Below are 23,773 nucleotides of genomic sequence, written 5' to 3' on the forward strand. Positions count from 1 at the left end.
AGCACTACCAATGAACATTCAAGCCTTATGGAAAAAAAGACATTTGTCTTACTTTTTCCTAGGGCTCTGCTAATAAAATTTACTTCCTCATATCCTTAAGCCATAAAGGCTACAATATTATTACTGCTAAACATATTTACAGTCAGGTTTCTCAATTGTTGGACTGCAGAAACAGAAAATGTCCTTAAAAATATTTGGCTGTCTGCTGGCAAGTCACAGTATTTCGCCTGTGTGCTTCATTGCAAAGTAAAGAAGAAATAATGGCTTCAATTAATTACGTAAATTTTGTGAAAGCTGAACTTTTGACTACTCACAAAACAATGATCTTAAGTTTACTTTAAAATGTTTTTGGTCTGTCAGTTAAGACTTTCCAAATATTCATTCAATATTTTAAAATTTTTTGGTTGTGATCATGTCAGACTACTCTGAATCCATCAGGTAGTAATCATGTCAGAGGATGTTATTCCATTTAAATCTAGTGTATTCTATGTTGGTTTTGTTATTTAAATAATACTACTGTGTGGTGCAAAACAAGGTATCAACTTCTTCCGAGTGTCTATCTTATGCTATTTAAAAATTAGATGCAAAAACCTCTTAGAATGGTGATGACTCTGGTTTAAACTTTAATGATGGCTAAGAAGTGATACAGCTAAACTAGCACAAAATTAAACATAAATTCATATGACCACACAGTCGAATTTTCAACAGAAAGAGAAAAAAATTAAGGCACTTCTGTTATATCTAGCTTCATATTCTGCTGTATAGAGGCTACATATTTAGCTGCAACACAGTGGTGAAACTCAAATAATCCTTTAATTTACAACTTGAAAGGATTTGGTCTTCAATCTTTATTATGCAGTCTATGGCAGAAACAAACAATTTCACATTATAACCTTATTGTTACACAGACTTTAACAATGAAAATAAGAAATATATTTTGACTGCAGAAAGAAAAACAAAACAAAACAAAACAAAAAAAACCCTGTTCCATATAGTTGTATTTCAGAATACACTTAAATTCATCAAAGTACAATTTTCCTCCAGTTAACTACTGATAATTTATTTACAGAGCAAGTAACAAACAATGTCTAGAAAATACCACTGAACCACAAATTATCTACATGGATATTTCTAATCTTCATACTAGAAAACAGCTAAGAAGGCATTTGCTGCAGCACATTGTTTCTTCCTGAAATCTTAATGTGTTCTAGCAGCTAATACAAAATGCAGATGCAGACTGTATCACATTAATTAGAAAAGCAAGCATACTATGGGTTTGGTTACGAAATAGTAGATGTCTAGCAAATTGTTTTTTAAAATTTCCTTTTTAAAAAGATCTAATGCATTAACTGCTCCAAGTACTTCACATAAGGGCTTTTGTTTACTTACAAATTGAAAATGCTGCTGACATAGCAGCTGAAATTTGAGAAACTACTAGAAAGAGAAGACATCATCAGCCTGTGCAAGCTGTGACAGGCTTATAGCTACATTTTTATTCACAAAGAAATTTATGTTAATCTATGCTATTTTGGGGATCATTTGGCAATCAATAACAATGTAGAATACTTTCATTTACTCATCTCTTTTAGAAAAAGCGATAGGTCATTGTTTTAATTTTAAAGTATTTTTTAAATTTATGTGAAATAGGAGCAGAAGACGAAGCTTGGAGACTTTTTTGGGAGGGGTTTTGTTGTGTTTTGTTTTGCTTTTTTTTATTTTTATTTTTTTTTAAGGGATCACTGAAAAAAAATTTTCCTTTGAAACTGCAGAACATGCAACCCTTGCAAGAGAAGACCTCTTGAACTACAAATGTGTTGTTCTACATGACCTCATGAGACTTCAGCATGTAAATAACCTGCACAGAAAACACCCCTACAAATAAATTTTAAGAGTAAATAGTGTACCCAACAGTATTACAACTTCACATCCCATCATTTTCCATTCTCAAAAGCTCACCTTATTTTTCCAACTATAGTTGTCTAGCCTTTGAATTTTTGTCGCCAATGTGTTTTAACATCACTGTAACTTACCAAGAGCGTGTCAGGTTGCTACAGGCACAGTAGCTTTGTTTTAGACTAATGAATGTTCTCCTGGTACACAGGACTGCTTTGAACACTGGAGCCTGGAAGGCCCCCATATCTCCTGGCTCTGCTCGCTGTTACATTTCATGTTTCTGTTAAGTGCAATGCAGGTGTGCTGCAGAAGCAATTTTTGACAGACTGGAAAAGCAGGCACTTCCCTCTGTGGTATTTTTTTGAGGGAAAGCATATCCTACATGTTCCCACTAGCACACTGTGGCAGTGGCAACTGCTCTGAGAGCCATGCAGCAGGAGACCCTGTCACGGCAGTGGAGTAGTTTCAGCTTCTTGAAGTTCCAACTGAAAGGAAAGAAATTGCAAATACAATGAACAATTGCTTCATATTGTCCCACCCACTAGTAAGTGTGTGTGTGTGTGTGTGTTTTTTTTAGGAGAAATTTATTTCTCATTTGCAGCTACTGTTCTGATGTATAACGCTGAGCACATAGCCCAGAGAAGGCAAGACTAAGCTTTTGTCTGAAGCAACAGAGGAAATGATCACAAGGAAACATTAGTAGGTCTGAAATTTGAATTAGAATTAGAATATACTACATATCAAGCCAGTTGTTCTCTTTCTAGGGTGGATCTCTCTATGAATTTCATGAGCATGGAAAAAATTCACTCCCTCTCTGTATTCTTTCTGTAGCAGTTATAGGGGAATTGTGCTTTAGTTGAATACATTCTGTTTCCATATCAGAGCAGTGTCTAACTTTTGGATTTTCTGTTATAGTCTAGTTTAAATTCTGTGTGAGGTGGACTTCTATCAGCAAACAAACCCATCAGTCCCTCATCCCTGCGTGTCCACAGTCTCCAGGCTGAGCCCTACTTGCAAGCAGGCATGGCAGCACTAGAGATGTTTTCATCAAGGAAGCCTGCTTGCTGCATGGCACATCCTGAGAGGTTGCTACCCCTTTTTGCTCGGCAAATTTTGTACCAGATCCTGTTGAGAGCTGGGTGGGAGACAATGCAAATCAAAGGTTTATGGAATGGCACAGACACAGATGGAGCCTGGAGATTCTCAAAGAGCCCGTGTCAACGCATATCAGCTACAAAAGAAAGCCCAGTTTTAAGGATCTATTACAAATGTTTTATAGATGTCACTATCTCGCCAGAAATGGGCTTTTTAAGAAATCAGTACTTTAAAATTATTATTGAAATACAGTATAATTCACAAAGGAGAAATATTAATTTCCTAAAAATACATAGGAAGGCCATTCTCTGTTAATACAGGTAGATGTGAATCTGCCAAGAAGCTGCCCAATTTTTTTTCATGTTTCTGCAACAGGAATCGCCAGCATTCCACACATTTTTTCACAGTGGGTCGTATAGCACAAGGAAAATGAAGCAGTAAGAAAACACTTTCTTCATTCATTTAATCAAAATGAAACTAGCTTTCAATTTTTCCTTGTTTTAACTCAAAAAACTTTCTCTTGAATCCAATATCATGTCTACATGTGGTTGCCAATACAGGCTGTAAAGGCAAAGCTTTCAGGGCTGAGTCTTTTGTTATTGAACATATCTGAGGTCTCATTTTCAGCATATGGGGAGGATTTACAGTTTCCATTAGGGCATTTAGACATTTCAGTAGTTGACAAAAAAGCATAAGAAGCTAAAATTGAAAAGAAGAGTTACACACTAAATCATCCCGAAGATGTGCCTATACATAATTTCCTTAGTTGCTTGGATATATTCAGGTGAAGCTGCTATAAAAGCAGCTATAAAAAATGGGTCAAAAAGAAACTAATCCACTGAAACAAATTAAATTTCTCAGATTTCTATAATTATTAATAATCCAGTTCCCTAATTATTTAGGATTTTTAGTTATTAACACATAGATACTAGCAAAAACTCACTTTTCACAGAAAAATAACTATCAATTTATTTTAAATTAAAAAAAATAAACCTTTTAATCTCAGAGATATATTGATACAGAGAGTCTCTGAGCATCTGAAGTAAAAGCCATTTCAATATACTTGCCAAGATTTTGATACAAATCAGTTAATGTCAACAACGTCAAAAACCTCCAGCCATTTGCAAAAGCTACTATTTGGTCCTTCATCCCCCTCCCCTGCCAACACTTGGTCATAGAGAAAAGTTCAAAGAAAGCAGTTTTGCTTTTCAAGCATTTTTTCCCCCAAGATTACATCACTCCTTCTCCATGCAAATGCACTTGTAAGATTGCATAAACCCTCCTGAAAATTATAAGCACTTAATCTAGACCTTTTTGATAATGCTAAGGAGCCACAGAGTAGGCCCAAGGCCACTATATTAACTCAGAATAATATGAATATTTATGATGTTTCCTGTTGGTGCTTTTAAACTGGTAGAAGACACTGTTGTTCCTTCCAACAATTTAAATACTTAAGAGTGTCAATTCTAAATGCTTTTAAATGCTTTAAGTATTAGGCCTTATGTGATTGAGACTTGCAGTTCTCATTTAGCAGAAGAAAAGAATTCTCACTTGGCAAAAAAGCAACTTGCAGAACACCTGTTTCTTAGAAAATTGTAAGAAGTGTGCCAAGTACTACACAGCCTTGCAATTAGAATTCATACAAAATGCTCTCCAAGGCCTTGTCTATACAAGAAAGAGCTTGTCAGTCTACCTCAATCAATAGATACACAAGCTAGACTTTCTTTTACAGAAAGCACTTACCTGTAAAAAGAATACCCCGTCTACAGAATTTACAGAATCTCACTGTCTGAGCAAATATTGGTTTGTCTGGGGGTTTATTTTCTTCTTTTATTTTCTGAAAGCTAAAGCTGCATTCACTCTAGGGCCTTTTGTGTTTAAAATAATAATATAAAAATATTAGGTATTAAATTTTTAGTTACTATCCCAGAGAACCTTTTTAGTGTAGATTAGTTCAACAATCTTGTGTCTCATTCTGATAAAAGCAGACATCAAAAAATGTCTCTTACAGCAATGTTTGCAGGAGAAAAAAGATAAATTAACTTTAATATTAAGCTGTGAACATGGCTTGCTGTGAATGTATTCCATAGACATTGTGGAGAGTGAGAAAGATTGTACCAAATAGCTGCTGAGCTGAACTCCAGGGAGAAGGCCCATGTCAGCATTCAGGGGGCACATCTGGCATCAGCAGCTGCCAAAGCCAGGACTGCAGGGATGTTGGTGAGGGATAGGGAGTAGGCCACCCCAGGGTCTTTCAAACACCTGAACATGCAAAGTCCTACCCACCCACCTATGAGGACCTGAGCTACCAAGTGCTGGCTTCTTCTCCCTGGCTCTGGGGAAAACTGATGGCTACTTGCTAGGAAGAGCTACCAAAGCAGTTAGACAATTTGTTCCAGCTCTGCATACACCTTTTTTGTTTCATGCAGATTGGCTCTTTGCTTCAGTTTCCATCCTTACTGCCTCACTTGAATCTCATTCCTTATGTTTCCCTCTCTCCTCAGCATTCTTCCTCTCACCTCCCCTTCCCTTCAGTGTCCTTCCCTTCCCTGCTCTTTACATATGCATGATTTCTTCATAACTAATTTATTTCATCACTATTCCCTGAAGGAAAAAAAAACTCTAACCAGCAAAGAACCCAACTATAGGACTAGCTTCCTCCTTATTGCCACTCCCAACTATAGGACTAGCTTCCTCCTTATTGCCAAGATCACTTCACCTGCCTGCTCAAGATCACTTCACCTGCCTGCTCCATCCCTGCCCCAGCAGGCTGTCTCTCCTGCTGCTATAGGGTGAAACATCTCTTTGGGAAACATCATCTTCTATTCTGTGCTTGCTCAGTGCTCAGGGAAACAGATTTTATTCCACTCAGCCTCTAGGCAGTACCTAGTACACATTAATCTTTTCTATAGGTAGAAGTTTAGAAGGCTACAGCTCTCCTAGAAGTAATATAAAGAGATACAACTAAATGTAGAAAATGGGTGCATACACACTGCACTCTAAAAAGCTGGAATTGTACTAGACAGAAATACAATCTTGCTGTCAGACACATGCACAAAATTGACGCCACTGAGGATTACAAATGTGTTATTAACAGATGAATGTAGTAATTTGCTACACCTAGTAAATACTACAATACATACATACATACATATATATGTGCACCTATGCCAAGTTTGGCAGTCCTGCTTCCCCACCAGACTGAGCAGGTGCTGATTTCACAGGCCACAGTTTGGCATGTATGAGTCAGACACAGGTGAACACCACCAACTGTTGATGCTCAATAAAGCTTCTCGCTTTAGCCCTTCTCTCTTTAGACTTTAGACTCACTCCCCTTTTGTGGTGCAATTACTGTTTAGTCTCCTTGGAGACAGGAATACTCTTATTTGGGCTATCTGGTAGCAGCTGAGTGTCAGGTAGCTGCTTTCACAAGAAGCCACTGAGTTTGCACCTCGAGGAGGCAGCCAGCTTGTGGCTGAAGTGGCAGCAGTGAGAAACTGTTGCATGAGCAACCTGAGTATATTGCTGAAAGGTGACACGGCAAGGAATGAACCAGACTTATGCCTTTTGTTCTTATTTCTAAGGAATTACAGAGACAACTCAAACTTCTTTTAGCAATTGCAATGTGCTTGAATTACTTTCATGAATGTTAAGATTTGCTTTCCTGTTTTGCTGAGAGATGAAGCTCAACATGCACAAAACAGCTTCTTTGCAAAAACGATGCAAAAATAGGCTAAATAAAAAAAACCACAAAGAACCCTTGTTATCTGATGTGCCATAAAATCCCTACTTCTTAAAGACTTTTCTACATGGAAAAGGTATTTTCTTGGTATACCTGAAATGGCAAAATGGCACATTAATATTCAACGTGTGTATATATTTTCATATCTATATATACATATATATACATATCTAACCCCACCTTATTCACCCATAATTATCTGACACAAGAACTGCATGTAGACAAGCCTTGGTCTATCTCTTGCATGACTTTCAGGACAAACAAGGCTAGGTAGGCCTTCTTTGTACATCAATCAAAATGAACAAGCAGAGTTTTTTATCTTTTTATTCTCTGTTGCAATAAGAGAAGATGAGAGATCTGTATTCTGTCCCACTCCTGTCTCCATCAGCAGACAAGGAGTATGAACAGGGATATCTGTGTTTTTTAACCTGTTGCAAACATCCTGCAAGTGAAACACTGTTTTTTTAATGTGCTTTGTACATGCATGCACGCTGGACCCAGTCACTCAAGGTTCTCTTTAGAACCCTTGGCTTCTGAGCATCAAGCAAGGCAGAGAACAACTCAGCACCATGCAGGACTGGGGTCTCTGTGTATGCATACACCAGTTTCAAATATAACCTTGAAAGTGTTCAGACCTTGCAAAAGCTACAAATCAGTGTAAGTGGTAACTTCAGAGCACATGTCATCTCCAAGCGGGTGGCCTGGATCCAGAGATGACATCTCCACTGCTAGTCATACCTGGTGGTTAGTCCTATCCACAGTGTTGGCAGTGGAAGCATGGTCACGAGTGTTTTGTCGGACTCGGGTGGAGTTTTGCTGCTCAATGGTTGAGGAAGTGGGGATGCAGAACTCTCTGAAACACCTTTTGAAATTCTCATCTAGAAATGCATAAAGGACTGGATTAAGGCAGCTATTTGTATACCCTAGAGCAATACAGAAGTGCCAGGAGACAGTCTGGAAAGTAGTTTCTGGGATGTTGACCAGGGCTTTAATGATAACATAAATGTGGATGGGAGTCCAGCAGACAATAAACACTGCCACCACTACAAGAACCATCCTTGTGATTCTCCGCAGGTTCCTGTCCTTCTCTTTGGAGCCGGATAACATGCGAACGCTCTTCAGGCGTAAAATCATCAGCCCGTAACACACCGTAATGATCAGGACTGGCATGATGAAGGCAAAGATGAACACACAGATTTTCAGGAGGTTCTCCCAGTACCAAGCAGGATGGGAGAATGTAAGGGTGCAGTCAATTGAGCCTGAGGAAAAGGAAAACAGCAGAGAAGAACAGTCAGGTCAGTTTTTTATTTGCTTTTCTTTAATCCTTTCTTTAATTAAGTATCACAGGAAGCAAATATATGAAGACTTTACACCTAAGTAAACATGGAAAATGAAGCAATCTGTGACCTGTCATTTGCACAAACATTGGTAGGACAGAGTGCTGCAAAACATGCATGAAGCGTTAAGTTAGGAAAACAAAACCAAATTAACATGTTCTCTTTTGCATATTATGGCTTGGAATTTAATGTATACTAAACAAGGAAAAGAGTTGAATTGTCATATATGCTTAAACTGACTGATACTCACTTTCAGTATAAAACATGGTGAAAAGAAAGATTGTTAAGCCACCATATATGCTGAGAGTTTGAGCATTTCAGGGCAACAGGGAAAAGAACAAGACACTTGGTAACTATGCACTGTGGAGGGTCTGAACTTATGCTGACATGCTGCCACTGTCCCTTTATGGAAGGTCTTGGAGCACCAGTGGTCCAGAACACGCTATCTGCTCTGTATCATGTTCTGCCAGACAGGGAGTAACATAACTGCCAGCTTCCCAGTGGGAGTATCCTGGGTAAAGCACAGGCTCCTGTGCTGAAGCTCAGCAGAACTGACCCCCCAGCAGAAGGCAGGCAGGCGGAGATTGGCTTTTTCAAACACTACAGTGGGACAGTGGGACAACCAAGTGGGACATCAAGACTTGCATGGATCCACTGAAGGAGCTGGAGCTGCTTGTTGTAAAACACAGATCACATGCACGGCTTGTCCAGTCAACTACAGCCAGATGTAAAATTGTTGAAGGGGCTCATTTGCACTGATACTTGCTTTACACAGGTTAGAGGTCAGAAGTTAATTCAATGCCTCTACACTACAGTGAAACAATGCAGAAGGGAGTTTAAATGTAGAGCACTCAATTTAGGAATGAAAGCCAGACTTACCATGCCTGTATTTAGTAGTTGCCATGAACATGACTGGCAGGCCAATGGCAGAGGAAAGAATCCAGTTGCAGACATTGACAATTTTGGCATTCCGGGGGGTTCGGAAATCAAGCGCCTTAACTGGGTGGCAAACAGCCACGTAGCGATCCACACTCATGGTGCAGAGTGTGAAGATACTAGTGAACATATTGTAATAATCTATGGATATAACAATTTTACAGAGGATGGTACCGAATGGCCAGGTTCCCATCAAGTAATTCACACTCTGGAATGGCAGAGTACTTGTTGCTAGGGCATCTGCCAATGCAAGATTGAAAATATAGATGTTGGTGGCAGTCTTCATTTTCGTGTACCTAGAAAAAAAAAAATTGGCAGAGCATGTGAATGACCACAACTGACATTGTTAAATAAAACTGAATTTGTGCATCTATAAAAAGCTTCTGTAAAATAATGTGCCAGATACTGTCAAAGATCACATTTCCTGCTTTTAAAGAAATGACCATGCTATGATTCACCTCCATGTTAGCAGTTCAGTGAGACATCAGCTAAAGGGTGTAAGGAAGAAAAGATTAATTTAACTTGTGCAGAAGAAAAAGATATACATAGAAGAAACAATATTATTGATGCTAATGAATTGAGAAGATAAAAAAATTGTACGTTTACAGATCAGATACTGTACTACATGGAGAGATTTTCTATACCTGCTGATGTCATGCCAAATATCATAACTATGTTTTGTAGAAATAGAAAATTTGTTACTAAGTTGTGAAGTAGTAATGGTGTCATTCCAAATGAGCAGCACTTGAGACCCATTTTTTATGTGGATGCTGTACTTTTTCAGTGGTACAAAAGAAGTTTCAATTTAAGTAATGTTCCTGGACATGCCCTCATTGCTGCTGAGATTGCTGGGCCCTGTGGCTGCTTGAATTTTGGGGGGTCAGATGGCTTGCTCTTTTGATGAAACTTCCTTCCATTTCTGCAAAAATAATAAGAAGAGTGTTTGATCAAATATTTTACAATTTATGGAGTGCTTTTCAAGAGGAATAGCTCATTTCAAAAGACCTGTCAGGCAACCCGCTAGGGAAAACAAAACATAAAATACATAATTTTGTGGGTTTTATCGCTGAGTTAGATTTCTTTAAAACATGAGTCAGTTGCAAAAAAATCCCAATGAAAGGATTGTGTAGGGAATGCACATTTGGAACTTTTCTTTGGTAGGGTGTGCAGAAATGCAGACTTTATGTTGAATGGACCTAGAAAGCTTTTATGATGAACATTTTAAGTCATTGGTACTGGATCTGTTCTCTCATTTTTAGCACTGTGCATGAGAAGACACTAACAATCCTAATTTCAGTTTAGGGTGGTTTTTAAAAACAGATTTTCAAGTAGATTCAAACACTATCTTGATTGATACCTTGAGAAAGTATGATCTGAATATGATACTTTCAAGTAATAAATAAACTCCATATTGTGAAAGTCCTGTAAAAACTTTCCTTACTCCATTTAAATAACAAGTTTGTAACTAACACAGAAGGAGGTAGATGCTGCAAACATCTACAAGTCTCTCCTCTGGAAATTGGGGAAAATGTACAGGATTGCAGTATGAGAGAGGTACACAATAAAAGCTACGGCTCTAAAAGCTCTTTGGAAGGAAAAGAAAACATTTCTTGGACAATTTGCTGGACAATCTTCCAGATGAGAATAAAAGCAGCAACATTTATATTCTGATTTTAGTATTATCCGGTACTAAGCCCTGTAGTTTATCAAAATGAATATCTCTCCAAAGGCCTGAGATATGCAGGAGCAGCTGAAGGTTTCTCCAGAGCTGACCTGAAGGTTTGATCGTGTTGTGAGCAGACATATCCAGCTTGCTCCCACCTGATCTGCTCAGGCTAGGACAGCGACAGAGGGGCAGTGGCTCTCAAGAGTGACAAGGATTCTGTGCCCTCACCCAGGCTGCTGATCCCTGCTCAGACCTTAGATGACTGCTTGCCTTCTTCACAGATGGACAAGCAAGCACATTTGGGAATGCTGCTCAGTGCTGGTGCCATCACATGTGATTCTAGGAGAGGTCTGTCTGGAGACTGCACTGTCTGATAATAACGACAATGCTTTGTTAGCAGTAATTAAAGGCATTATGATTTAAAAGGAATGCTTGACGCAGCAATAAAGCCCAAACCATCAACCAATACGTAAATGACTTTCAGGATAGCATGACAAAGGACGGACACAAAAATACTCTGAATAAAAAGAATAAAGTTTCTTCACTGGCCATGGGCCTTATCCCACTTAAATGCTGCATATTTTTTCAGTTTTGCCATCTAATTTTCATTGCCAGTTTAAGTTTAAAAGTTCTTGGACTTGCTTTGTGTAACGGCCTCTGTAGACCATTAGTGAAGGGTTTTGCTTGATGTACTCTGTAATCTTTGTACTTCTAATCATGCTGTTCTTACAATGAATAGAAGCAGAACTCTTACGGTGATAGAAAGTATTTACCTCCACCTGCTGCCTAATCAACAAAAGCCTATTGAAATTCACAATATTCTTTTCAGTGAATTCTATGGGCATTTCTCTGTACGAAATATTTAAAGATTTTATAAGGGGTTTATTTCTGGAAGGTACATTTTGCAAAACATGTATTTTTCCAAATAAGTAGATTATTAGTGTCCCCAGGATTATTTTTCAGCATGAACAAATAAATACCAAAGCAATTGATTAAACATAATTTTAACAGCATGGAAAGTAACAGTCAATCATAATGAAGCTTTTCAAAGACTTGATCTTAGCTGCTATTATACTTTTTGCTAAGTCTACCTATTTGAATAAGCAGAACAAACATTTCCATTATCCAGACACAGATGTATAAGTGATGCAATTTCTACAGTTGAGAGGGACTCAGTAATACCAAAATTTATAATGCAATACCAAAATTTATAAATGCAGTCATTTAAGTGTGCTGCTTTCACACTTTCATTCAAACTTGCTAGAGAATCTAAAACTTAACAGATATTTGAAAAAAATCTTAATTGCAAACTCATGAATATCTGAATACTGGTATTTAGTTTACATTGAAATTTCAGCGTCTAAAACATCAAGAGTATTAAATTCTGCACAACAAAGAGCAAGGTTGCAAGTGAAGACAGAAGTTGGCTTTGGGTGGCCTTACTTTTATTCTACAACTCTGCAATGAAAAGACTATTAAAATGTGATGAATCAGGGGCCTTTTTTGAATATTTAGTGCAATACTGCTCTTAGTATATATCCAAATTAATTATGCTCATTATAATACTGGCACCTACTAGTATAGCCCTGCTAATTCCTCAATGCAGGTTTTATATCATAAAATATCTGCTCACAAACTGTTGTTTTGCTGGTAATAGTGGATGATAAATCAGGTTTACAACAGTAAGAATACACTTTATGTCTGCCTAATTTTTTAGGGAAAGTTCAGCCTTGTCTTTATCTTCAATCCTACAAAGCTCTAAAGTAGACTTCAAGTTTGAAGACCTGAGCTGTACAGGTCCACTAAACTGAGATTTGCTTGGAATAAGAAAAAGAAATGGACAAAAGAGTGAGAATTCAGCTCAGATTGTGGCAGTCGTATTTTCTGGAAAAACCCCCTTGCCCAGGATTCTTCTCCTGGGAAGCTGAGAAGCCTCAGAGAAAAAGGAAAACAGTATTATCTCATTTGCTTCTCCTGTGTTTTGCTGCTTTGGAATGCGGCTGGCGATTGTTTGTCCAACAGGTGGTTGTTTCATTGGTTTTATGTGAATTGTTTTGACTTAATGGCCAATCAGGGTCAAGCTGTGTCGGGGCTCTGGAGAGTCACAAGTGTTTCTTAATTATTCTTTTAGCCTTCTGTCTGTATCCTTTCTGTACTCTTTAGTATAGTTTAGTATTCTTTAATATAATACAGATAATAAAATAATAAATTAGCCTTATAAGAACATGGAGTCAGATTGATAATTTCTTCCTTTATCTGGAAACCCCACGAATAAAAGACTCACATACTCACCATATTGCTAGCATTCAAGGATTAACAGAAAGTCTTGAAATGGACCCCTCAACTGTCTGCCCACGGGCCACTCAGAGTTTGTAAACCAAACAGAACTTTCACCAGATTAACCTCAGAGACACTCCAGCTCCCAAGGGAGCCAGGAGCGCCTTCCCTTCCACTTCTCATGCAACAGGAGACATGTGAGCATGTTCATGACTCTGCAAAGACATCTGCCACGGGCCTGTTTCTGGCCTGTCCACTCCAACAGCTTAATTACTACCTTCAAATATTTTTAAGAGTCTCTTCTTTTAAGGTTCTTGAAATTTAATGAAATCTTAAGTTTGCATCATACCTTATTTATCACAAAAACTCACAGAGTTTTTATACAGCTATTGTAGTCTATACAATTCATGTAGTCATGTCCCTAATAATAATAACAACAACAACAATAATAATAACAACAAAATCAATAATAATCATGATAAATCACTATATTATTATATTATAGTAATTATTAATAATGATAATGATGCAGCTCAGAATAATACATAACATTACGAACTAATTTGAAAAATTTCCTCACTGAATAACATCAATAAGGAGGAAAGCAGAAAGTCTTTTGCACTTAGGAAATGGGCTGGTCGATGACAGACTGGTAATAATTACTTTCAGCACACAAAGGCATGCAAGGTTTTGTCTACAGAATGCTAATTTGGAGACGAAGACTACTTCAAGATTCGTGTTTAAGTTCAGTGCAAAATACATGAAAAACTGGACAAAATCACTGGAGATTCACTGCAGAAAGAGTCACTCTCAAAAATGGTTTGGCTGCTGAAAGAAACAACAGCCAACAGTTAGGTCTTGCATGCAGACAACCTGACATAACTCTTCTTGATGCTGGAGATTAGGTTAGCATTTCAAATTCATGTTCTTCTTGCATAAATGACTTGTTAAACAAATGAAGAATCATTATGTGCATACATTAGATTAGTTGAGGTTGCCTTGGGTGGGAAGATTAAAACCATGTGAAGTATGCCAAGTTGAATCAATTTAATTTTTTTTTCCCCATGACTGTTCTGGTGCACCTTGTATATATAACTCAAAAACAGTAGGAAAAATGGATTTTTTGGCATGTTTTCTTGAGATATCAGGTACTTCCAATTTTTCTTGAGCCCTTAAAGCTTTGAACAAAGTCATGACCTACTCAAGGTGGTCTGTAAAACCCTGAAAAATTTTTCTGTCTGCCAATCCAGTTTTAATATTTAACACTGAAATGAAGTCTCTCAAGCCACATCCTGGGAAGTACCTTTGAGCTAAAGGGTCTCAAATGATGGACTTTATTGACATCCATCTATTTTATTATCCTTTTTTTCCCAAGGTGTCCATAGAGTGAAAGACCCATAGTGCATCTCAGCCACAGCTGTGACGTGTGCTGTGGCAGGCTGTAACCTATTAAAAGTTTTGAAGTCATATATTCTAGACAGGTCTAACCTTCCTGTCTGTGAACACATGATTTAATTACCTTGAAAATGTAAGCCTTTGATTTTTCTATTAATGGGTACTTCTGAATGCTTTTTCCTTAAGCCATTTAATTTCATCTCTGACTACTAGCACCATAAAATTGTGCACAACGCTGATAGGTTATTAGGCAGTAAGGCCACCCAGATTAGAGGTGCCATCTTATGGTTAACAACTTCTGCATCCTCTTGATGTATATTCTACTAAAGAGATCTTATACAAGGCTGTAATTTAAACACAGTAAGCCCTGAGTGAACCAAACCAACAACAAATTGAAAAACTATACAAAACCTTAAGCAGGTATAAAGCTGAAAGCATTCACACTTGGTTGCAATGAAATTGTGCAATTTGCATCACATTCACTTACTTCCTGCACCCATCGAGTTTGAGGGTAAAAGCTGAAATGGGGGAGTGAGGAAGCTTTTGATGACTTCAAGAAAGACAGAAGCAGTTGCTGCTCCCTCCTGTTAAAGTCTTGCATCCTGACTCCCAGCACTACCCAGTCACTGCTGTGATTCAATTAGAGAAGATGAAAAATATTAGCCATCACTTAGGTGTCAAGGCATGACATATTGAGGGAGTGCATTAGATCTAAGATCAAATAACTCAGTTATTTGATAAACTCGGTCATACTTCACATACATTGTTCTGGAGCAGCTTTCTCTCCTTTCTTCACTCACTGGCTGTCCATTTTCTGCAGGAGTCTGAGCCTGTATGTGGTCAGTGTGGGCCTGAGCACAGGGCAGGGAACTGCTGGACTGTACTTGCTTCAGTTGCTACCTCTTTTCTCCCTAACAATTTGTTTTCCCACTGCTTTGTCACTTTATTCTCCTCCACGGTACAAATGAGGTTTGGCCAGAATGTCACCAAAGTTTACTTCCCTTGAGTTACCTTGTTAGCTTCTTTGACTTCCCAGCTTATCCCTTCCTCTCATCAGGACAGTGCCAAGGCACATGCACATCCAGCAGTATTTGCTTACAGGATGCAGGAGAAGCAAGCAGAGCACATCACCTCCTGGGAAGCAGCACCAGGTCAGGACCATTTTTCTTGTGCTCAGAACCCATGAAGAATTTATCTCATACCTCAGCTTTGGGAGAGAGTGAGCTAAACAAAAGCCTTTTAGGCAGAGTCACCTTTAGTCTTCAGTGCCAGTCTTTTGGGAAATTATGTGGCCTTGTGAGGGTATCTGACTCATCCTGTTTTCCTGTGATGGACTTTGGACTAAAAATGACTTGCTGCTGTCTTTGTGGCTCTTCCTGATTTTATTTTTTTGGCTACTGAAAGGCATAATATAGAAGTTTTCTTTGTGCTATTTAGTTTAAGCCAGTTAGTTTAGTCCCCACACAGAGAAAATAAAACAAGCTTTTCCCAGACATCATAAAAAGCTACTTAATGATAAAAAACAAATGACAGTAATAAGTGTGCTTCAGTGCCCAAACAGTCATCTGCTGGTACAGTTCCTTCCTTTGCAGCCTAGTTGAACAGGGGGAAAATTACCTGCCAATTATTTCAGAACTTAATCTGGCCTGTTTGTCAAACCACTTTTATTTGAGTCTCTGTTTGCCTGGGGCTGAAGCATACATGGGTCTCCAATAAAGGTCATTCCTTTCATGGTTATTGTGTAACATATCTCTCTGAAATAAATCAATGGTGCTAAAAGGCTAACTTCAATGTATTTCCATTATCCAGCAGCAGGTGCTTATTGTTGAAGGTTTTGCTTTGCTAGGAAGACATATAAAGGAAAACTGTCAGTATATTCAGTTTGACTTTTTCCCCTCTGCCTTCAGAGAAGTGTGACTGAGAGTAAAACTGCTGACTACACCTCTGATAACAGATAATGTGGTGACATTTTCCTACAGGGGACAAGTTATCAGCTAGTTTGTCTGGTTTCCAGGCGCTGGTACCCTCCTCCTGATCTGCAGACTGATCACCTGAGATAAGGACCGTACATGAAATATCCCTGGTCAGCAGGGAAGCCTTTGAAGACAATTTTAACGCCAGCAGATGTGAGATCCCTAAAGGTGTGGTAGGGAACAGCAGGTAATCAATGTCCCTGGTCAGAGGGTAGCAGGGAGGTGCTGTGGTGCTGGAGGCCAGGCCATACACAGACTGTACAGACCAAAGTAACACCAGGTGTACAAGGTCTGGCCTCTAGCATGCAGGAGATTGGGATCTTCTGGTGAAGCTGTTGAGTGTGACCTGAAAAGGAGTGACAGAGGTGAGACAAAGGAACTAGAGAGAATAAATGTGGATGAAGGCTTGCTATGATGTGGGGATAAGGGGAAAGCAAGCAATGGTGGAAGCTGTCAGGAGAGAAAGAAGGAGCACAGCTATGTGCTATGTGAGAAGACCAAATCAAAAGTACTGGAAATCATGGACTCAGTCTCTACATGACAAGGATGAGATTGTGTCTGAGACTCTGAGGGAGTTACTAAGACCACAATCTTATGAGAGTGATTTGGGTAATTGGCACCTTAGATGATTTTTCTATAGGGGCAGCACATCCCAGGGCTGAAGATTAGCACTGTGACAACTGCTGCTCCCTGTTCCCCCTTAAAAAAGAGACTTCACTCAGTTGGAACTGGTCCACACAACACGACGAGGAGATGTTCCATTTTACACAAACATTTTTGTTCTGAAGTTTAATTCTTGATCTGAGATACAAGATCTTATAGCTGATAATTGAACACTTCTCAGCAAGAAGGTGGAAAAAATCTATTTCATGTCCTTCACAGTTATTTGATTAGCTATGGTGCGTCATCCCTACCTTTTTTCATCACGTAAATTCAAAGGGAAATATAAATAAAATTTAGAAGTGTTTAACATTAAATGGATGAATGAGAATGCTTATCACAACTTGTTTAAGCTGTGGAACTCCTTGATAGTGAACATCATTAAAAGCCCGCTTCCAAAAAGGACTAGAGGTCTTTGAAAGATAATTATAATATTCCCACTTTCAATACCATAAACCCAAACTTCGTGATATAAACCAAAGAAGACACAGATGGTTATAAAAAGAGCTTTCTTTGAGATCAGCTTAAGTACAACAATTCAGAAAATAGTTGCTTTTGTATTTTTTAAAAATATAGTTACAAGAGTGGATTTGTATTTTGAAGAGACTTATCAAGCATTGAAATATTGTTTTCACTTGGAATCATAATGAAAATAAATCATTTTTTGAAAATGTCAGTTAATGAAGATCTCTACAACAACCATCTTATAAATACCTAAGCTTAAAAATAACCAAATTGGAATCCATAAAAATGCTTCACGTTTGTTTTGAAGCAACTTTGTTTAGTAGTGGCAATCTTTGTGACCTTCTTCTTCCAATCTTATTTTTGATCCTCATTTTTTGGGGGAGTGCTGCATATTAGAAACATCCACAAAAAGCTACTGAATAAATGCTGATGCAAACTGCAGCTCAGAAACTCTCTGCAGTCTAAAAGTCTATTAGAAGGATACTCACACAGTTTTGCCCCTATTTTTTTCCTCTCTGTGACTAAATACCAGCTGCTGGCTATGGCTAGAAAAGAGACTAATAAGCTACATTATGATTCTGTGACATTTGGACTGTCACCAAATGTTTGAGATTTTTGTAAATATGTCACCTTTTGATCTAGAAAAGTTATAAAAGATATCCACAATGTTCAGCAAAAGTTATGCTCAATGGTTTGTGAAAACATTATAAATTAAAATGAAATAAAGCAGTACTTCAGGATTATGTTAGCTAAATAGCTCATTAGTCATTAGCTTATTAGTAATTATGTAATGTAAGCAATATGTGCCTACAGTATTTTCTACCCTTACTGAAGCCTTGAAAAGTTGGTAACTTTTGATTATTTTTATAAAGAAATTAAAAATAAAAAACAACAAGAAAGTGTTTAACACTATTTTATCATGGGGGCCATTACCATAATGTCACTCCAGGAAAACTACAGTGGGATCAAACAGCTTTTTACAGGCAAATTGAGTGAGAAGGGTTGTTTGCTGCCCAGAACTGCCTGGTGGTAGGCACTAGCAGAGCCAGAGGGTCTGTGCACCTGGGCCTGGCACGCTGTCCTGTGTGCAGGAGTTCACTGGGACTGGGGCCAGGCACAGGCTCTGGAGATGAGTCTGGGGCTGCAGAGCTCTCACTCATCCCTCAGGTGCTTCCTCAGTGGGATGGGTGCTACCGCCAGGTTGCAGCCTCATGTATTTTTGGTCAAATTTTCATCATGTCTGTAAAAACATAATTAAAAAAAAAAGAATATAAAGGTATACATTCCATTTTATCTGTCTTCTTTCCTTCATCTTGGCGGAGGGAGGGGAGCTGCTTGCTAGTTAAACATTTACCCACTAGCAAAGGTTGGTAAACGCTGTCACAAACAGTATGCAAACAGGGACACCTGCCTTTCTGTAAGGCAGGATGCTGAGGGTCACCCCCTTGCTATGCTGCTGATTTAATTCAGCTCCTCTGCTGCTCCTGCCCAAGAGTGCTCCCTCAGTCCTGTCCCCAGGTCCTCTCTGGCTGGTGCTGTGAGCTGTATTAATTCATAATTGACATGACTGGATAAGGCTGCTGAGGCTTTCAGCTCTTAGCACGGGGGCGGATTCTTTGCAGTCAGTGGAAGAGGCAGGACACACACACAAGCAATGCTGTGCAAATGCAGAGAGGTTCATGAGGCTGTGGACAGGAAAGAAAAGCAGGAATTTTATGCATTTCTTGGTTTCTAAGCTCCCTGATCTGTGCTGCTACAAAAGATGCTGAAGGTCACCTTACATACAACATCCATAACACCATGTCACCTTCCAAAGAACCTGTTTTTTAGAAACACTTGTTTTGCTTCACCCACTTTCAAGCTTGAGATAATTTCCAGATTTCTTTTTTCTCTAAAAAGGCTCCACAATTGTGTGCACGTGTGTGAGAATATTTATTCTTCTGGGGATATCAATTATTTCTACAACTGAAATTTCAACTCTAAGTCTGTTCTACTTGATAAAACAGTTTTTCTGAATTGTGAGTGAACTCAGCTGAACCAGAGTTTTCAGTGTTGCACAGCCTTTCCAGATTAGATGATGCTTCAGCCACAGCCCTTTTTTTTCAAAACACTATTAAGAGGCTGTTTTGAGCAGAATGATTTCTCTTGATTTCAGAGAGAAGATTTCTTTGACTTCTTTCCCTCTTTGTCTTTTTTTTTTTAAAGCAGTGTAATCATTTACTCAGTGAAACAAGACATTTCCTTCCTCTACAAAGGATTGCAGAGAACCTGAGACCTCTTTGTTTATGGTATGTGAAAAATTATAGCAAAACAAATGAGAAATCACTCTGAACTTGAGTGACTGCAGCGGCTGTTGGTGGAATTACAGCTCTCCTGAAGCATTTGGATTGTGGAGGACTGGAGCCTCTGTGAGCTATTCAGCTGCTCCCTCTCTTCCAGACCTGCGATGCTTAAAATGTTCATCTAGGATCTATTGCAGCTTTCTAGCATATTGCCTTAATCACAAGGCATATTCTTATTTCCACTCTAACTGTGAGACTAATATCCCACCAACTCGATGAGAAAGATGGAAAAGCCTCTGGATTACTGTGTAAATTAATTCAATGCCACATGGTACTAATTTTATACCATCTTCTTGTACTCCACAGGAGGCAGAAATAGCATTTGCTGTTGATATAGCCATAATGACATTGTATTCATATTAGTAATTTCCACTTACACAAAGAACATGAGGAAAACAGATAACGAAAAATTATCTATAGATTTTTTCAGGTTACAGGGAATTCATGGCTAGCAGTAAAACCTATTAAACTACTACTGCTGTCACTTGAAGGCATTTTTTGGTACTTGAGAAGGGAAACACTTCAGTGTTAGTAACATGAGGTTAAGCCTCGCACACTACATATAAAACATGTAAATATTAATTCAAGGATGAAAGCATTCAGCTGAAAAGGAACCATCTGGAACAATGAGGGATGAGAATACATTAATTATAACGTAATGTGTATAAATTGGAAATCTTGGAATGCCTATGGTCAATATGCTTTGCACAAGGAGCCTTCTTTTCACATTGATAATCACAATACATTTCTAACTCCTCCTTGCACGTATCTGCTTTCTGACCTCTGTTTGCCCCAGCAGAGATAGCAGGGTGGCATTGTTGAGTGATAGTTCCCTGTCAGGCCAGCACTTGCACAGCTCTGGCTCCAAACCCCTGGATTTGCCTCATGTGAAAAAATTTTAAGAGTAATAATGTTTATAAGAATGATATAATTATTTTAAAACTATTTCCAAAGAAACCAAGCATGAGATGTTAGCATGCAGTACATTCGATCTGAAGTCACTGTTGCTTTCGCTGGGGCTGGACTCTGGAAGGTGAGTAGGACATTTTCATACATCTATGCACCTACCTCCCAGCTCCTAGTATTTTCAAGACAAACTAGGTACCAATACTACTCAAAATTCCTAATTTTTAGTAGCCTCAATTCCTCTCACAATTAATTTGAAGTTCAATGTTTTGTTCTTCCTGAGCAGGCGTGATGGGAAAGGCAAATAATGAAGGGGAGTTTTATATGATGGCAAATTCAATCCAGTGAAACTTTGGCCTCTTACGTGTAGTTGGATGCAAGGAGGCATGAATGTGAGCACATTTCATCATATTGTATGATTTGAAACACTTCAAGCTAGTATAGTTTCCAGCAGGAACTAAATCACTAAGTTCCCTATTGCTGAACAGATACACTACACGTGCAGAGAAGCACAGAAAGGGAATGTGTTTTTATGTTGCTTAAGCCACAGATCCGAGTCAGCCATTAGCATGTAAATTTCTTGTCATACCGATTGCTAAACAGCTGTGGTGTTAATTGGGAAGGAATTCTGTCACACCAAAAGCTGTTCTTGCACAGGAGATGTGGGGTTTGCCATAAAATTCCTGATGTTTTTGGACAAGCCACTTAATTTGTGTTTTCTTCTGTAAAACAAAAATACATTTTTGCTTTCTCTGATTGCTTCTGGCTTTTGTTTGTAAGCTGCCATCTCAGGGAAAGATGCTTTCTTTAGATAGGAATCTAAACACAAGTGCCTCATTAGATTTGGCTTTGTGGTGCAAGTGTAATTCAATTAATTACTGTAAGAAATATGAACCTAGTAAGGGTTATGCCCAGGATAATAAATACATAATTTCAGGGACAAGCTGCGGCATATTTCTCTGCTGACAGCTATCCCGTCTCTGTTACACTGTGCATCTGCTTTTCCTCCCAGAGGAATGCATTCAACACTGCTATGGTGATTGCAGTCATGCCCCCACTCAGCAGCCTTTCTGCAGATGTATCCTCACACAGACAGCTTGAGTTTCAGACTGACCAAAACCACAAGACAGAAGACAATCTCCCCAGCTCTGTACATGGAGCCTCTAAAGCACAGCTAAACCCACAAGGCTTCTGAACTGCTCCAGTCTGAACCACTGACGGATATCACTCCTGTTCCCGCTAGGTCTACCAGATGCACAGGCTTTGCAGTGACATCCCTAACACGTGCCGCATCCTCCCTCCTGCTGCAACACCCCACCGCGACCGCGACCCTCACCCCCGGCTTTCCACAGCTGCCACTGCGCACCGCAAACCCGCGCACCGCAAACCCGCGCACCGCAAAGCCGCCCGCGGCCGCGGGTTCGCCAGCGGTGCCAAGAGACAGCCCCGGCTCTTGCAGCCCCGGCTCCTCGGGGAGCGCAGAGCTCAAAGGGAGAACGGACGCTCCAGATGGGAGGGGAATGGAAGTGCTGGGGCTGCCTCAATAGGAACGGAGCGCGCCCCTGGACCACCCCTATCTCCCCATTTAAAAGCGGCCGCTGGGCCCTCCAGGGCTCAATGGACGAGCAGCCACCAAGGGAGATGAGCCCTGTCGGCCCCGTCCTGTCGCGCCCCGCCGTCCCGCTGCCGGGCCGTCGCTCCCGGGAGGTGGCAGTGTTCCCCCACGGAAGCCACCTGCCCAGCTCCGCTGCCAGGCCGGCAAGGGAGCCTCTCTCATCTCCCCCTCGCACGTTTTCCGCTCATTTACGGGCGATGGATTTATCGCGCGTGATCTGATCTCTGACAGCCCCACTGGGGGCTTTTTCTCTTGCGAGCGAGAAAGTTGCGAAGTGCCGGAGCAGGGATTACAGAAAGCGGTAATCCCGGAACACCGGGATTACAGAAAGCGGTCGCGATCACGGCATACCTATTTATACACGTGTATGTCTATAACCATATATAAATGAATTTCAATACACACATTTAGATGAGGCAGAGGATCTCCAAACACGGCCACAGAGAAGCGTTTAGCCGCGGTGCCATCTACATTTTGTTCGTGCATTTGGGAGAGGTGGCTGGAGAGACAGGTGGATGCCTACCGGCTGTCCGTGTACCACCCCGTACCCGTACACGCTCACAGGCAGTGGCTACAGTCCCTTTAAACCCTCGCTCCTTAGGGAACAAGTCCGGGATTCAGGCCCCGTTTGCCAGAGCCGCTCGCAGAGGTGGGCAGCTCGGAGGGTCCTGCTCGGACGCGCAGCGGTTTCTGACGGACCGGCCGCCCCTCACTGCTCCACCGCAAGTTTCTCTTCCACCGTCACCCGCTCCGGCTTTTTATCAAAACCCTCCTTCCCTTTCCCGCGGGGGCCGGCGCCCGTCCGCACCCGTCAGTGCGCCCCTTTGCGCGCTGCCCGGCGGAGGGGACCGCACATCCCCGCCGGGACCCCGTCCCGCATCCCGGCTCCGGGCGGCGGCGTTCCGCCCCGACGGCAGCGGCCGTGGGCTGCGGGGCGGGGCAGGGCGGCACTCACCTGACGATGACATACATGACCAAGAAGTTGCCGAAGAGCCCCACGACGCAGACCACGGAGTAGAGGGCCATGATGGCGATGGCGGTGACCACGGAGGGGCCGCCGCCCGCGGGCGCGCAGGGCCCGCCGCCGCCCGCGCTGCCATTGCCGCCGCCGCAGGGCTCGGAGCGGTTCCAGCCCGCCGCCGCCGAGGCGTTGCCCCAGGCCGGGCAGGGCGGCCCGGGCGGGCGGCAGGCGGAGGCGTTGGCGGCGAACGGGACCTCCAGCGCTCCGGCGAGGAGCGGCGCGGACGCGTTGCCCAGCAGGTAGGCGACAGCCATGGCGCGCAGCGGCCTCAGCGCGGCCCCCGCTCCCCGCGCCCAGGGACGCCCNNNNCGCCGCTCCTCCCAGGCCGGCGGGACGCGGCGGCGGCCGCCCCCAGCGGCGAGCGGGGCGCACCTGCGGGGGGCAGCGCCGGCAGTGCTCGCCTCCCCTGCGGGTGGCACTTGAAGGCAAAGCGCTTAAAATGTTCCTTTC

The 23,773-nt window shown here is 40.9% G+C and overlaps 1 protein-coding gene across 1 annotated transcript; it reads right to left on the minus strand.

Annotated features, from left to right (window-relative positions):
* Positions 1-23,693, minus strand: OPRM1 (opioid receptor mu 1). Its single transcript, XM_039707603.1, has 4 exons — positions 23,258-23,693; positions 8,947-9,299; positions 7,469-7,989; positions 1-2,378 (listed from the first exon to the last, which is right to left on the minus strand). Exons 1-4 carry the CDS (start codon positions 23,575-23,577, stop codon positions 2,340-2,342), a joined length of 1,233 nt encoding a protein of 410 aa, XP_039563537.1. The 5' UTR covers positions 23,578-23,693; the 3' UTR covers positions 1-2,339.
* Positions 23,694-23,773: the final 80 nt, after the last annotated feature.

The sequence above is a fragment of the Passer montanus genome, unplaced genomic scaffold, assembly GCF_014805655.1.
Source record: "Passer montanus isolate IOZ18808 unplaced genomic scaffold, ASM1480565v1 scaffold2, whole genome shotgun sequence".
In the NCBI taxonomy this organism is placed as follows: Eukaryota; Metazoa; Chordata; class Aves; order Passeriformes; family Passeridae; genus Passer; species Passer montanus.

Excerpts from the sequence above, each read along its gene's own strand:
- OPRM1 (XM_039707603.1), bottom strand. The coding sequence starts at position 23,577 with ATGGCTGTCGCCTACCTGCTGGGCAACGCGTCCGCGCCGCTCCTCGCC. Across the intron at positions 7,990-8,946 it reads AACTACTAAATACAGGCATG|GCTCAATTGACTGCACCCTT; the intron begins GTAAGTCTGGCT and ends CCTTTTCCTCAG. Across the intron at positions 2,379-7,468 it reads TGGATAGGACTAACCACCAG|TTGGAACTTCAAGAAGCTGA; the intron begins GTATGACTAGCA and ends CTTTCCTTTCAG.